This window comes from Myotis daubentonii, chromosome X (assembly GCF_963259705.1).
Source record: "Myotis daubentonii chromosome X, mMyoDau2.1, whole genome shotgun sequence".
Lineage (NCBI taxonomy): Eukaryota > Metazoa > Chordata > Mammalia > Chiroptera > Vespertilionidae > Myotis > Myotis daubentonii.
Genome location: NC_081861.1, coordinates 137,850,795 through 137,866,934, shown reverse-complemented (window position 1 = coordinate 137,866,934; position 16,140 = coordinate 137,850,795). Strand labels below are relative to the sequence as shown.

General features: G+C 55.7%; 1 protein-coding gene across 1 annotated transcript in view; it reads left to right on the top strand.

Moving 5' to 3' along the window:
• STS (steroid sulfatase) overlaps positions 1-14,715 on the top strand; it is a 158,785-nt gene extending 144,070 nt beyond the window's left edge. The window contains exon 10 of the mRNA XM_059679047.1: positions 14,621-14,715. Within this exon, the coding sequence (XP_059535030.1) occupies positions 14,621-14,700 (80 nt within the window). The 3' untranslated portion in view covers positions 14,701-14,715. The remainder of the gene's footprint in view (positions 1-14,620) is intronic.
• The last annotated feature ends 1,425 nt before the right edge of the window (positions 14,716-16,140 follow it).

Below are 16,140 nucleotides of genomic sequence, written 5' to 3'. Positions count from 1 at the left end.
TCTCTGCAGATGGGATCCTAGGAGTCCCTTCACCAACCTTGCGGCCTTTCTCCACATCTATTCCTGCTGCTGTGACTCTGTCGAAATGCAGGGTTCGAGCCCGGCCGGCTGGTGTGGCTCAGTGGTGAGCGTCGCCCTGTGAACCAGGGGGTCAGGGTTCGATTCCTGGTCGAGGGCACATGTCAGGGCTGATGCTCTAACCATTGAGCCACGCAGGCCAGGGCTCTTTTGTCTTGTGTTACTGTTTTTATTTTTTAAAAAATATTTTTGTTGATTTCAGAGAGAGAAAGGGAGAGGCAGAGATTGAAACATCAGGAATGAGAGAGAATCTCCGATCGGCTGCCTCCCGCACGCCCCATGCTGGGGATCGGACCGGGAACCCGGGCATATGCCCTTGACCGGAATCGAACCCGGGACCCTTCATTCTGCAGGCGGACGCTCTATCCACTGAGCCACACCGGCGAGGGCTGGCTTGTTTTGTTAATTGCCCTTAAGTCAGTTCCTCATGTTTTGGTGACCCCCAATTTCATGGTGACAAATTGAACATAATCAAAGCATAGGGATTCATCACAAAAACAATATGTAATGATAGATGTGTTTTCCAACGGTCTTAGGCGACCCCTGTGAAAGGGTCGTTCGACCCCCAGAGGGGTCGCGACCCACAGGTTGAGAACCGCTGCCCTAAGTCCCGACGTCTGCACCCATTGCCAACTTCGTGAGCCTTTCAAAAGACAAATGGAAATGTAGCAGAAATCCAAAAAGCGCTTGCTCTCTCTCCCTCTCCCTGCCTCTCTGAAATCCGTAAAAGCATATTTCAATAAAACAAAATAAGTGGTAAAACTGTTATTTCTTTCCGGAGCATTTTCCCCTTCTGCTGAGATTTTGCTTCCTGGCAAAATGACCCTCCGCGTGGCTCAGATAGACTCGTGAAAAGTGTCCGCAGGCGTGGACGTCTTGCGCGCGGACACCTTTGAATGGCGAAGGCTCGCCGGGGTCCCTCCAGGCCAGAGGCGGGGCCCAGGGGTGCGGGGGATGTGGAAAACCTGAGCCACAGGGTGTTGCCGTAAAAAAAAAAAAAAAATCAAACCTGTAAGGAATTTTGGTGAGTTTATTTGAGCCAAACGGTCGACCACGCCCAGGAAACGGAACCTCAATGGATTGGGTCACGTTCCAGAGAATGGCGGTTTTATAGAGAGGTCAGCGGGTCGCGTGAAATCCATTGGGGATGCATGAGGGAGGCGGGAGGAAGCCACGCGGGGAGGCCCCTGGGATTGGATAGAAAGTGGAATGACGGGCACCTGCTTCTTTTACATAAGCGGGTGCGGGATCGTTAACGGTCAGCCGTTAACTCAGGCCCTGGCCGGTTCGGCTCAACGGATAGAGCCTCGGCCTTTGGAGCCAGGGGTCCCGGGTTCGGTTCCGGTCAAGGGCGTGTGCCTTGGTTGCGGATGTGTGATCGATGTTTCTCACTCTCTATCCCGCTCCCTTCCTCTCTGTAAAAAAAAGAAAATCAATAAAATCCTATATAATAAAAGGCTAATAGGCAAATTGTCCCCGCGGGAGTCCGACCGACCGGGAGTTTGACCACTTGCTATGACGTTTCCTGATTACCAGGGGGTTGCATGGAACAACCTAGGAAGTCCCTAGCGGGCAGCTGGGAGGCGCCAATCGGCCCTGATCGCCGGCCAGGGATAGAGACACTACCGGTGCACGAATTTTGTGCACCGGGCCTCTAGTGTGTGTGTGTGTGTGTGTGTGTGTGTGTGTGCGTATCTATATATATATATATATATATATATATATATATATATATATATATATATATATATATAAAACACTTAACTCAGTAACGATGAGGGCATTGGGGGTCTCCGCAGACCGATGCCTGCACCCTGAGGGGACCGGAAAAAGGGAAGTCACCTGTACATCCCAACGAAACGTCGCCGTCGATGCAAAAAGACAGGTTAAGGTAAGGCTGGCCTCCTCGGGGGAGACGCCGGCCTGGGACGCGACTGCCCGCCGTAAACGCTTCTGGTTAAAGTGTGAATTCCAGGCCATGCTTCCTGCTTGCTCTTTGGGTCTCTGGGTTTGCAAGGCTGGCGATCACCACCGAGTAAGCCCGCAGACGCTGCGCGACTGGTTTGCAGGTGTCCTTCGGGGAGAAGATGAAGAGATAAATAAGAGGAAGTTTACGGCCCGGAAAAGGACGTTTTGTCGGCGAGAGATCCATGGATGGCTCCGGCGGGGGCCGGAGGCCACAGGCTCCCGACACGTCTCCGATAGATCCACGCGTTGTAAGTGCCGCCGCGCCCGCGGGAGATTAATGGGAGGCACCGCTTTCTCAGGGAAGCTCTGTTTCTGAGTCCTTGTGTGTGAGACTCGATCGATCCTCGCTGTCCGGCCGGCCGGCTGCCGGGCCTGGGGGCCGTTGAACACCAAGCCGTCCAGGGCCCAGCGGCTGCCAACACACGAACCCGCTGGTTTGGGTCTCACATTGGTGGCAGCGATTTTTTTTTTAAAAATCGGCTGATTTCACCTTGGATGTTTATCGGGAGGCCGGTTCGAAGGACTGCAGTCCGGTGCATCGCTGGGTTCCCACCACAGGGGTGGATGACCTTCAAAATGATGGCAGGCTGGCCCTGGCTAGTTTTGCTCAGTGGGTAGAGCGTCGGGCCGAGGACCGGACGGTCTTGGGTTCGATTCCTGGTCAAGGGCAGGTGCCTCAGTTGCAGGCTCAATCCCTGGCCCAGGGGAGGGCAGTTAGGGGCGATCAGGCCGGCAGGGGAGGGCGGTTAGGGGCGATCAGGCCGGCAGGGGAGGGCAGTTAGGGGCGATCAGGCAGGCAGGGGAGAGCAGTTAGGGGCGATCAGGCTGGCAGCGGAGAGCGGTTAGGGGCAATCAGGCCGGCAGCGGAGGGCGGTTAGGGGCGATCAGGCCGGCAGGGGAGAGCAGTTAGGGGCAATCAGGCTGGCAGGGGAGAGCAGTTAGGGGCGATCAAGCCGGCAGCGGAGAGCGGTTAGGGGCGATCAGGCCGGCAGGGGAGGGCGGTTAGGGGCGATCAGGCCGGCAGGGGAGGGCAGTTAGGGGCGATCAGGCAGGCAGGGGAGAGCAGTTAGGGGCGATCAGGCTGGCAGCGGAGAGCGGTTAGGGGCAATCAGGCCGGCAGGGGAGGGCGGTTAGGGGCGATCAGGCCGGCAGGGGAGAGCAGTTAGGGGTGATCAGGCCGGCAGGGGAGAGCAGTTAGGGGCGATCAGGCTCACCACGATCCCTGAAGACACGTCACCCCGAACGAAGGCCATTTGGACCAGCACCACTGAATAGAGCAAAGTGCGCCCTGGCCTGTGTGGCTCAGTGGATAGCGCGTCGGCCGGCGGAGTGAAGGGTCCTGGGTTCGATTCTCATCAAGGGCACACGCCCGGGTTGCAGGCACCTCCCGGACCCGGGCCCTGGTCGGGGCGCGTGCAGGAGGCAACTAATCGATGTGTTTCTCTCACATCGATGTTTCTCTCTGTCTTATGAGCTACCACCCTCCGTGGTGATAACAGAAATATATATATTTTTTAAATATGTTTATATTGATTTCAGAGAGGCAGGGAGAGAGAGAAACATCCATGACCAGAGAGAATCGTGGATCGTCTGCCTTCTACACGCCCCCTCCTGAGGATCAAGCCCGCAACCCGGGCATGTGCCCTGACCGGGAATCGAACCCGGGACCTCTTGGTTCATGGGTGCAGACTCCCACCCCTCTATGTCTGGGTTTTTTGGGGTCTTTTCTTTCTGGAGAGAGCAGTCGGGGAACATTCGTTCACTCGCCCTGTAATTTTCTTGTTCTCTAATGAAGCCAACAGCGAGAGAGCAATTTCCCGTTGCCGTAGCAATTAGTGGCCCATTAATTTTTAACCTCCCTTTCTACACATTTCCAAGTGCCGTTGTGCTGCTGTTGTTGTTTTTTTAACCCAAAGTCTAAATATTTGGCCTGTGTCTCTCGTCTCTGGGAAGTCCCGGCTCCTGGTGTCTCGCGCCTGGATCATCACCAGAGCTTCATGACAGAACAAAGAGACGAACGGGAAGGTGTCGGGGTGCCCCCAGGGCTCCTCATTAGGGCGTGAGGCAGACCTGTTGGGTGTGTTCCTACGTAGCCGCCGACTCGGTCTGCCATCTGCACAGACCGTCACTCTGCTTGGAGCAGGAGGCGTGCATGCACACGGATGATTCTCCTGCGTGCCAACGACTCCTCTAGCTTTGCAAGCACTGTCTCTGAAGGGTCCCGGGTTCGAGTCCCATCAAGGGCACATGCCCGGGTTGTGGGCTTGATCCCCAGCAGGGGGCGTGCAGGAGGCAGCCGGTCCAGGATTCTCTCTCATCAGGGATGTTTCTCTCTCTCTCTCTCTCTCTCCCTTCTTCTCTCTGAAATCAATAAAACATATATTAAAATATATATATATATTTGATGTTCGCCCTAACTGGTGTGGCTCAGTGGATAGAGCATCGGCCTGCGGCCTGAAGGGTCCCGGGTTCAATTCCGGTCAAGGGCATGTACCTGGGTTGCGGGCACATCCCCAGTAGGGGGTGTGCAGGAGGCAGCTGATCTGTGTTTCTCTCTCATCGATGTTTCCAACTCTCTATTCCTCTCCCTTCCGCTGTGTAAAAAAATCAATAAAACATATTTTAAAAAATATATTTGACGATCACGGTGACATTTTCGCCAGCATGATCAAAGCCACCGTGATCTGAAATCAAGCAGGCTGATTCTCGTACCGTTGGCATTCTGTCCAGGGACGGAACGCAGCGGGCGAGGTTTAGAAGCGATAGAGTAGCGGGAGGACGCCTCTCTCTCCACGTGTCACCGCGTGGGGCATGTTCTGAAGGTCGCACACGCCTCTGCCCGCTTCCGTCTCCTGGGCAGGCCGTGTTCTGGCCTCGGCCGGGATCCCCCGTGTGCGTGTTTCCTGGTGGACACGGAAGGGCCCCTGCTCAGGGCTCAAGGACACGCAACTGTCACGCCAAGGGGTGCTGAGCCATGGCGAGGAGGCCGGGTAAAGGATTGGAAAGGGCCGTCCGTGGTCAAGGGCTCCAGAGACGGGAGGTGGCTGAGCCTATCGCCGGGGCCGTGGGCCACACGCTGATGGGGGTGCCAAGTGGGACGAGAGGACGGAACAGCAGGTGCCGAGGTTCCCCGGGAGTCGGGGCCCAGGGAAAGCTCCTATGTAAAGGCGGGGAGGGTGGGTGGGTGGGAAGAGATCTATCGAAGAATGTGTGTGCGTCTATGCGAGATCCGTGGACCCGGACAATGAGGGGGGGGGTGGAGGTCTGAGGGGGGGTGAGGGTGGGCTAGAAGGGGCCCATGCAGGGAAAACGGGGTTCTCTCAGACTCATCATCTGATGCCCAGTACAATGCTCACCCTTGTTCTTACAGGACCTTGGAATTTGAAGGCGAGATGGGCCAGTGTTGCTCAGTGGTGAGCGCCCACCCAGGAGCCAGCAGGGTCCCGGGTTCGATTCCCCGTCAAGGGCACATGCCCGGGGTTGCGGGCTCGATCCCCAGTGGTGGGGCGTGCAGGAGGCGGCCGATGCCTGATTCTCTCTCATCACGGATGTTTCTCTCTCTCTCCCTCTCCCTCACTCTCTGACATCAATAAAAAGATATATTTATTTTAAGAAGAAAGGAAGAAAATAATAATGGAGAGGGCTGAGAAGTCCCCGTCGCCCCGTGTTCGGCCAACCACGGCTCTTCCACAAAACACCGCCTGCGGGCACGCACGTGCAGTGCGATTGAAGCCGGTGTTTTGTGGAAGAGCCACACTCAAGGGGCCAAAGAGCCGCACGTGGCTCCCGAGCCGCGGTTTGCCGACCGCTGAGTTGGTGCATCTGTACCAGCCAGCCCTACGACTCCCTCGCCTGGGGAGACTGTGTCCTTGGCGTTGACATTTATTTATTTAACTAGAGGCCTGGTGCACGAAATTCGTGCACTTGTGGGGGAATCTCAGCCCGGACTGAGCCCTCTCGCAGGCCCGGAGCCCCGGGGGATGTCCGACGGATGGCTTCGTGCTCGCCAGCCGTGACCCGGCTTCTGGCTGAGCAGCGCTCCCCCTGTGGGAGCGCGCGGACCACCGGGGGACAGCTCCTGCATCGAGCGTCTGCCCCCTGGTGGTCAGTGCACGTCACAGCGCCTGGCCGTTCCGCCTTTCGGTTGATTTGCATATTGGCCTTTTATGATGTAGGATATTTCCTGTTGAACGTATGACATGTCCCCTTTCACCTCCCCATTGACCCCTCGTGGCCCGCCCCAGGCCCTCACCCCCCTATTGTCTGTGTCCATGGGTGACGCATACATGCAGACAAGTCCTTGGGTTGATCTCTTCCCACGCCCCCACCCTCCCCGGCTCCCCTCTGAGGTTGGACGGTCTGTTCACGCTTCTACGTCTGTGGGCCCATTTTTGTACATCAGTTTATGTTGTCCGTTAGGTCCCACGAATGAGTGAGGTCAGGGGACACGTGTCTTTCTCCGACTGCCCGATTTCGCTCAGCGTCCTGCGGTCCAGGTCCCTCCGTGCGGCTGGACGTGGGAAGAGACCTTTCCTTTTTCAGTGCTGCGTAGTATTCCACGGCGTCGAAGGACCACGGCTCTGTAATCCGCGTGTCTGCTGGTGGGCACGTAGGCTGTTTTCCGAATCGTAGCGATGGTACACGGCGCTGCTGTGTCTATCTCTTGGGATGCCCTTCCCTCAGCTCTTCGCAGAAGCAAGGGGCCCACACGTGTTGAAATCCCTGCTTCCTTTCTCGGAGAATTAAACTCCGAATCTGTCAGCATCGAGATCCTAGAGATAAGGCATTGCCTTTTCCCAGGGTGGTGTCTGAGAAACAGTACCTCAAGCCCTGGCCGGTTGCCGGGAGCCGGTCCATCCTTGCTGTTTCAAGGGACCTGGCATATATGGCATACGGTTCTTAATATGTTTGCTCACCTTCTTGGCGCTGTGTTTTAACCAAGGTCACCTCTCCGAGAAAGGTTGAATCCCCAGGTAGGGATTTTCCCCTGAAGTTAGGGAGGGAATAAAACCCCTCAACTAAGTGCCAGGCGGGTAATTAATCACTTTAACTACGAACAATCATGCTTAAGCTACATAATCTTTACTCCCTGGAATGGAGATAAGAAACGCCCTAACCTTTGTAATAGAGATTGATAGGATTGAATCAACTGGTATAAATACAGATGTAACAAGACAGAAAGGGACAGAATTCAGAAAACAGAACTTAGGACACAGGGCTTGGAAGACAGGACCAAGAGAGACAGAGCCTAGGCACAGAACCTACACAGAACGTTCTGGGGAATAAAACCCCTCAACTAAGTGCCAGGCGGGTAATTAATCACTTTAACTATGAACAATCATGCTTAAGCTACATAATCTTTTCTCCCTGGAATGGAGATAAGAAACACCCTAACCTTTGTAATAGAGATTGATAGGATTGAATCAACTGGTATAAATACAGATGTAACAAGACAGAAACACTCAGAACTTAGAACACAGAACTCAGGAGACAGAATTCAGAAGACAGAACCTACACGGAGCCTGGAGACAGAAGAACTTCGCTGGAGAGAACATGGCAATAGATCCTGGACTGAACCTGACTACAGAAATTGGCAAGAGAACCTGACTAGAACCTGGTGACTGAACCTGGCTGGAGATCTGAAGCAGAACCTCTCTGGAGATCGAGACCAGAACTTGGCTGGAGATCCTGGCTAGGCTGCTGATCAACTGAACGCTGTCTCCGTGTCATTCCTTCTTCGCCGACTCCGTCCACACCTTTGGGAACCCCTGGACCTGCTGGGGTTGGACCCCGGCAGCCGGTGTGGCTCAGTGGATAGAGCGTCAGCCTGTGGACTGAAGAGTCCCGGGTTCGATTCTAATCAAGGGCACATGCCTGGGTTGTGGGTTCGATCCCCAGTAGGGGGCGTGCAGGAGGCAGCCGATCCATGATTCTCTCTCATCGTTGATGTTTCTCTCTCCATCTCCCTTCCTCTCTGAAATCAATAAAAATATATTTAAAAAGAAAGAAAGAAAGAAAGACAATACTCCAAGCAACTCTTAACAAAGCGTAGGGGAATTGGCCCTGGCCAGTGTGGCTCAATGGATAGAGCATCGGCCTGTGGACCGAAAGGTCCCGGGTTCGAATTCGGTCAAGGGCTCGTACCTGGTGGGAGGAGGGAATCTGAACCCCTTTTATTTGATCCTAATAGAGGCCAGAATTCGTGCACCAGTGGGGTCCCTGGTCCTGGCCTGCGGGATCGGGCCGAAACCGGCTCTCCGACATCCCCAGAGGGGTCCCGGATTGCGAGAGGGTGCAGGTTACGCTGAGGGACCCCACTGGTGCACGATTGGGGCTGGGGAGGGACTCAGGAGGGCTCAGGGGGTGTCCAGCCTGTCTCGCCCTGTCTCGATTGGCTAGACCCCAGAAGCAAGATAACCTACTGGTTGGAGAGTCTGCCCCCTGGTGGTCAGTGCCTGTCATAGCGACTGGTCGACCCGTCGACTGTCTGCCCCCTGGTGGTCAGTGCACGTCTTAGCGACCGGTCAACCCGTCGACTGTCTGCCCCCTGGTGGTCAGTGCCCGTCATAGCGACTGGTCGACCGGTCGACTGTCTGCCCCCTGGTGGTCAGTGCACGTCATAGCGACCGGTCAACCCGTCGACTGTCTGCCCCCTGGTGGTCAGTGCACGTCATAGCGACCGGTCAACCCGTCGACTGTCTGCCCCCTGGTGGTCAGTGCACGTCATAGCGACCGGTCAACCCGTCGACTGTCTGCCCCCTGGTGGTCAGTGCCCGTCATAGCGACTGGTCAGCTGATTGACTGTTTGTCCCCTGGTGGTGAGTGCACGTCATAGCGAGCGGTTGAGCGGCCTTAGCATATCATGAGCATATCACGCTTTGATTGGTTGAACGGATAACTGGACACTTAGCCTATTAGGCTTTTATTATAGAGGAAAATGACGTCGGTATTTTAAACCCTACACGATACTTCTCAGAGACCTGCTGCTGGTACCTTGCGCATTTCTTATTCAGGTGAATTCTCTAAAGATCGCGTCGATCTTGTAGCCATTGCTTGTACGCCGTCTCCCTCTTGTCGGGGTAGCAATGCTTGTTTCCCGTCGGAAAGCAGCTGGGTCTGTTTTGGACGTGGGTTTCTCCCTCCTAATTGCCGACGTGTGTGTGTGTGTGTGTGTGTGTGTGTGTGTGAGTGTGTGTGTATGTGAGTGTGTGTGTGTGTGAGTGTGTGTGTGTGTGTGTGTGTGTGTTTGTGCGTGCCTGTGGTCCCCAGAAATGGAAGCAAACGGGGTTTCTACGTTCAAATGAAGGCGCCCTCCTGTGGCCAGCCAGGGATAGCGCATCTCTTTGTTTTTAATATATTTTTATTGATTTCAGCGAGGAAGGGAGAGGGAGAGAGAGAGAGAGAGACATACATGATGAAAGAGAATCACAGATCAGCTGCCTCCTGCACGCCCCCTGCTGGGGATCCAGCCCGCAACCCGGGCCTGTGCCCTTGACCGGGAATCGAACCCGGGACCCTTGAGTCCGCAGGTCGAAGCTCAACCACTGAGCCACGCCGGCCGGGCAAGAAACGCATCCTTCATGTTTAAGAGAATTGTCCGTCCTAAAGGTCCTGCCCAAACTGTCCTCCCCGTGTTTTTAATGTAAATAATACCGGATTTAGCGTCATGAGATCACTGGTTCTTGGTACGAGGGTCACGGGCAGCCGGCAGGACAGGATTCTCTTCTTGCTTCTCTGCTCTGAGGATCTTCGTTAAATGTCTCAGGAGAGTGGGAGAGCGTCTGGGGTGCGGCACGGATTCCTTTTTCTCTGCCTCCTGGGGAAAAACAGATGACACTTAGGTCTTCAGTTCCACGGCATTGCCAATTCTGCATGGCAATCGGAAAAAATAAAATAAAACATGATTGGGACTCAGCGGGCATGCTTTCGATAAACCCCCTCTCCCAGCACCTCCCTGGCCAGGTTTGCAACGTGGAATACTTTGGGACTTAGAACCGGCTAATTTCTTGGCTGTTTCGTCTAAAAAATGGGGTACGTTGCCTTGAAACAGGATATTCACGTTTTGAAGTCACGATGCGTGAAAACACGGCATTCCACCCCAAATGCAAGAGGTTGAGGCAAGAGATGAGGCACTGGCATGGCCATCATCCCTGTTTCTCAAATAATGTTGGGGTGTGTGTTTTTTTGAACGGGGGCGTTGTTTGCTTTTTAATATATTTTTATTGATTTCAGAGAGGAGGGGAGCGGGAGAGAGATATAGAAACTTCCATGATGAGGCCCCTGGTGGTCAGTGAGCGTTATAGCGACCGGTCGACTGGTCATAACGGTCGTTTAGGCTTTTAGATAGATAGATAGATAGATAGATCTGTATTTTTTATTGATTTCAGAGAGGAAAGGAGAGAGAGATAGAAACATCCATGATGAGGCACCTGGTGGTCATTGTGTGTCATAGCGACTGGTCGACTGGTCATAACGGTCGTTTAGGCTTTCATATAGATAGATAGATAGATAGATCTGTATTTTTTATTGATTTCAGAGAGGAAAGGAGAGAGAGATAGAAACATCCATGATGAGGCACCTGGTGGTCATTGCGTGTCATAGCGACCGGTCGACTGGTCATAACTGTTGCTTAGGCTTTTATATATATAGATACGTATGTTTTTTATTGATTTCAGAAAGGAAGGGAGAGAGAGATAGAAACATCAATGATGACAGAGAATCATCGATTGGCTGCCTCCTTGATTGAATCATCGATTGGATGCCTCCTTGATTGGGGATCAAGCCTGCAACCCAGGCACGTGCCCTGACCGAGAATCGGTCGACGCTAAACCACTGAAGTGGGGGGTCCTTGCTTTTTATCGCTTTGATGAGGGGGTGGGCGGGAAGGAGGAACATCTGTAATGTGCTCACCACTATTGATATTTTTTAAAAAGACCATCATGCTGTCACTTTAAATATCTCGCAGTTTTACTCATCAATGATACCTCCCTAAAACGCAAGAAAATACGTAGGTTGGGCTGGTGTTGGCCGGGCCTCGAACTGGAACATTTGGTTTGCCTCCGCGTCTCACTATCAACCGTGATTTTTTTTCTTTCCCTTTTGGCATCAACGGAGAGGAGTCGCTTAACTTGAGCATCGATTTTCCAACTTGAAAAGGGGAGCGAAATGACAGCCTCGCTCCGGGGAAAGCAAGCCAAGAGGCGAGCCCGGCGCTGGCAGGCGGCACGCCCGCCCTTCGCCAGGCGTTCGTTTCGAAGGCGCGGGCGTCGGGCGGGGAGTCTCTGGGGGCGAGCAGCCACTTTCCGGCATCGATTTATTTGCTTCTCTCCTTCCTGGGGGCGGCATAGAACACGACTCCTCCGTGGATAGCCGCTGTCCGGCACTTAATAGCCAATAAGCGGCTCCTTTTTGAAGCCAAAACAAATTTCAGTGCCTTGGCAGAGCTGTCCTTACGAGGACCGGCTGTCTGGGGTGAGGGCATGTTGTTGGAGTCGAGTGTCGATGGGGAGGGGTTGGGAGCCCATTGACGTCGAGAGTTGGGTATGGGGCCTCGGTGCACGATGTTCTAATGGGCACGGAGGTGATCCGGGCGGAACAAACTCGATCGGAGAGCTGGAGATTAGCGCAGGGAACACTGACGTGCACTGACCACCAGGGGGCAGATGGTCGACTGGTCGGCCAGTCGCTATGACGTTCAGTGACCACCAGGGGGCAGTTGACCAGTCATTATGATGTGCACTGACCACCAGGGGGCAGACAGTCGACGGATCAATCAGTCGCTATGACATGCACTGACCACCAGGGGACAGACAGTCAACGGATCGACCAGTTGCTATGACGTGCAGTGACCACCAGGGGGCAGTCAACGGATCGACCAGTTGCTATGACGTGCAGTGCACTGACCACCAGGGGGCAGACAGTCGACAGATCGACCAGTCGCTATGACGTGCACTGACCACCAGGGGGCAGACAGTCGACGGATCGACCAGTCGCTATGACGTGCACTGACCACCAGGGGGCAGACAGTCGACGGATCGACCAGTCGCTATGACGTGCAGTGACCACCAGGGTGCAGTCGACCAGTCGCTATGACGTGCACTGACCACCAGGGTGCAGACAGTCAACCAGTTGCTATTATGTGCACTGACCACTAGGGGGCAGACTCTCCAACCAGTAGATTAGCTTACAGCTGGGGTGCAGCCAATCAGGACTGGGCGAGACAGGCCTGACATGCCCTGGAGCCCCGCTACAGTCCCTGCCCAGCCCCAATTATGCACCGGTGGGCTCCCTCGGCCTGGCCTGTGCCCTCTCGCGATCCAGGATCCCTCGGGGGATGTCAGAGAGCCAGTTTCGGCCCAATCCTGCAGGCCAGGCCGAGGGACCCCACTGGTGCACGAATTCGTGCACCGGGCCTCTAGTAAAACTGTATTTAAAAGAGAAGAAGGGAAGTTATGTTGGTCGAGTTCTCGTGTTGCTGGGGATCAGATGAAAAGCTGGGGGCTGAGTCTGAGGCCTTCGACCACTCGGACGTGTGATCCACTACGAGGGGATATGCGGGACGTGAATCGAACACAGAACCCATCCGTCAACACGGGGACGCAGCACCTTGAGGCACAGAGTTCCATCCGCAATGCTAACGCTCGACGTTATCTTGGCCCCCCGTTCCCCCCGCCGTTTCTCTCTTCGTATTAACTTGATGGTTTATTTATAGAGCAGAACGCCGTCGCCAAACAGATGAACCCTTTTAGCAGTAAATCGGTGGACTGTCGACGTGGCTCTGAGCTAATGTGGTCGGGATCCGTCAGAAGCGAAGGATGCTAGGTGTCCCCCGAGGGCGGGTTTGGGGGGTGGCGTCGGCTACGTCATGCCCTGCACCCGTGAGGCAGGAATGCTCACTGGTTTCTGAGCCTCGCGAGGCACAAATATGCGCCCGCTCCCCGCGTGGTCCCCTGGGAAGTGCTCTCGCCTTCATGGGGAGAGACTGTCCCTGTAAAAGCTAGGTCTGGGCCTTGGGGAAGAGCTCCGAGTGCTGCCCCACAGAGGGAGGTGTCGGCCCCCCAGCGGACAGATCGCAGAGCCGCGGAGGTGAGTAGACGTTACAATTAAGGGAAGCAGAAATTGGAGAAATTTAGGGAGGAACACATAACGTTTTGCCAATGCTCGAGATATTTCTAACTAAATAGTATTCTCTCTGCCTTAATCTAGGTATATAAAAGCCTAATATGCTAGGTGTCCGACCGTCCGTTCGACCAGTCGCCATGATGTGCACTGGCCACCAGGGGGCGGATGCTCCGACCGGTAGGTTAGCTTGTGCTGGGGTCTGGCCGATAGGGACTGGACTTGCCCTGGAGCCCTCCCCAGGCCCGATCGTGCACCGGTGGGGTCCCCCAGCCTGGTCTGAGCCCTCTCGCTATCCGGGACCCCTCGGGGGATGTCAGAGAGTGGGTTTTGGCCCAATCCCCACAGGCCAGGCCGAGGGACCCCACTGGTGCACGAATCAGACCTCCGTAGTTTAATGATTGTCAATCTAATGCACCCTCTCTCTCTCTCTCTCTCTCTCTCTCTCTCTCTCTCTCTCTCTCTCATTCCCCCCCCCCCCCACACACACACACATTAGGTAGCATCCCTTTCTGTCATCGGGATTAATAACTCAATCCACATCATGGCTACCTTCAACGTGTCACACACGGTGAGTTGGGTGACTAGGAATGAGTTCTGATAGATTATTCCTGGTGGTTGAAAACTCTGGAATATTGTTATTTTTATAAAACTGGTGTTTATTAGAGGAACTAGTGCACGGATCCGTGCACATTGAAAGGAAATGAATGAGAAGAAATATTTTAATATCGCTGTTCGCCCTTTATCATAGAAGTGTCAGGGATGAAAGAAAATTAGCAAAATGTATATGAAAATAATATATAAATGGGTTAATAAATGAACAATAACAACATGATGATATAATAACAATAACCCCGGGAGGTTGGCCGCCCGGGTGGGACCGTGGGAGGGCTCCAGGGCGTGTCCGGCCCGTCTCGCCCAGTCCCCGTCGGCCGGACCCCAGCACAAGCTAACCTACCAGTCGGAATGTCTGCCCCCTGGTGGTCAGTGTAGGTCATAGCGACTGGTTCAATTGTCAGACACTTACCATAGTAGGCTTTTATATATATAGACTAGTGGCCCAGTGCACAAAATTCGTGCACGGGGGGTGGAGTTGTCCCTCAGCCCGGCCTGCACCCTCTCCAATCTGGGACCCCTCGGGGGACGTCCGATTGCTGGTTTAGGCCCAATCCCTCTTGCAATCAGGGACTGCTGGCTCCTACCTGCTCACCTGACTGCCTGCCGGCCTGCTCGCCCCCAACTTCCCCCCCTTGCTGGCCAGATCGCCCCCAACTACCCCTCCTGCCAGCCTGATCACCACCCACTGCCCCCCCGCCTGCCTGATCACCCCCAATTGCCCTCCCCTGCCGGCCTGATCGCCCCTAACTGCCTCTGCTTTGGCCGTGCCACCATGGCTGTGTCCGGAAGGACGCCCGGACGGTCTCCCGGTCTAATTAGCATATTCCCCTTTTCTTAGGACAGACTGTAGGCACGGCTGCAAACGTTCCAAACAAGAATCAGGACGCCTTCACGGATGGAGACTCTTCCGCCCAGTGACCCCGAACCGTAGACCCCACCGCCATGTCTTTGACGTTTCATGTGCGAAGCGGCTGGCATGTGGACACAGCGTTCTCGCCTTCGACGCGGCCCCAGGGGAGGGGGGCGGGGCCGGGCGCTCCGTGGGGGACGGAATAACGGACATTCCGGTGGCGGGAGAGACAGGAAGGATTGAAAGGCAAATGCGTTGCGACATGTTGCACATGGGGCCTCCGTGACCCGGACCAGACGGACGGGGCCGTCCCAGAGGCTCACGACTGAATCCGAAAGGGCTCCCCCCGCCCCCCCCCCCCCCGCGTGGGCATCGATCGTCCATCCCCGCGTCCAGAATTCGGACACGATACGGATGATTGATTAAGTTGGCACCTGGGCCCCGGCAGCGGGTTCCTGTGCGGACACACGGGGCGACGGCTACGTCGACGGAATGCATGGGTCCCCAGGGCCCTGGTTCATCTCGGGGTGTCTCCCGGGCCGAGCTGATCGGGCAGATGTTGAAGGGGAGGTGTCGGGCAGGCGCTCACCTCATTGAGGGCCGGCCGTCGGGAGGCACGGGCGGGGATGCCAGCGAGTCCGGGTGAGCGATCGCCCTTCGGGGTCGCGCCGTGTGTCTGGGGTGAAGCAGCAGCCCCGTATTTTGAGGCATGAGGTCGTGATTACCCCTGTTTTGGGTTTCTTCGGATATCTGTATATATAAAAGCCTAAGCTAAGAGCTGGGGGGCACCCTCGGGCCGCCTTTGCCCTGCCCCCCAGCCATGATCGGAGAATCAGGCGCCTTTGCCGCCCTGGCCAGTGATAGCAGGAAGTAGGGGTGGAGCCAGCGATGGGAGCTGGGCACGGTCTAAGCTGGCAGTCCTGGGAGCTAGGGGTCCCTTGCCTGGGCCTAAAGCGGAGCCCACGATCGCCCGGGCTGGTCGCCTAGGCCAGAGGCGTTAGGCCTGGGCAGGGGCAGAGCCTGCAACCGCGGGGAGCTGGGGGTCCCCTGCCCAGGCCTGACACCTCTGCCGGAGGCCTCAGGCCTGGTCAAGGGGCCGATCCGGTGATTGGCGATCGGAGGGTGATGAGGGTCAACCCCTCTGGCCGAGGCATCAGGCCTGGGCGGGGGGCGGAGCCGGGGATTGGGGGGATAGGATGGTCCCCTTGCCCAGGCCTGAAGCCTGGGTCAGAGGCGTCAGGCTTGGGCGGGGGGTGGAGCAAGCGATCAGAGGGAGATGGGGGTCCCCTGCCTAGGCATGATTCCTGGGCCAGAGGCCTCAGGCCTGGGCGGGGGCCAGAGCCAGTGATCGGGGGAGATGAGGGTTCCCTGCCCAGGCCTGACACCTCTGGCGGAGGCGTCAGGCCTGGGCAAGGGGCCGATCAGGTGATCGGAGGGTGATGGGGGTCAACGCCTGAGGGCTCCCAGTATGTGAGAGGGGGCAGGCTGGGCTGAGGGACACACCCCCA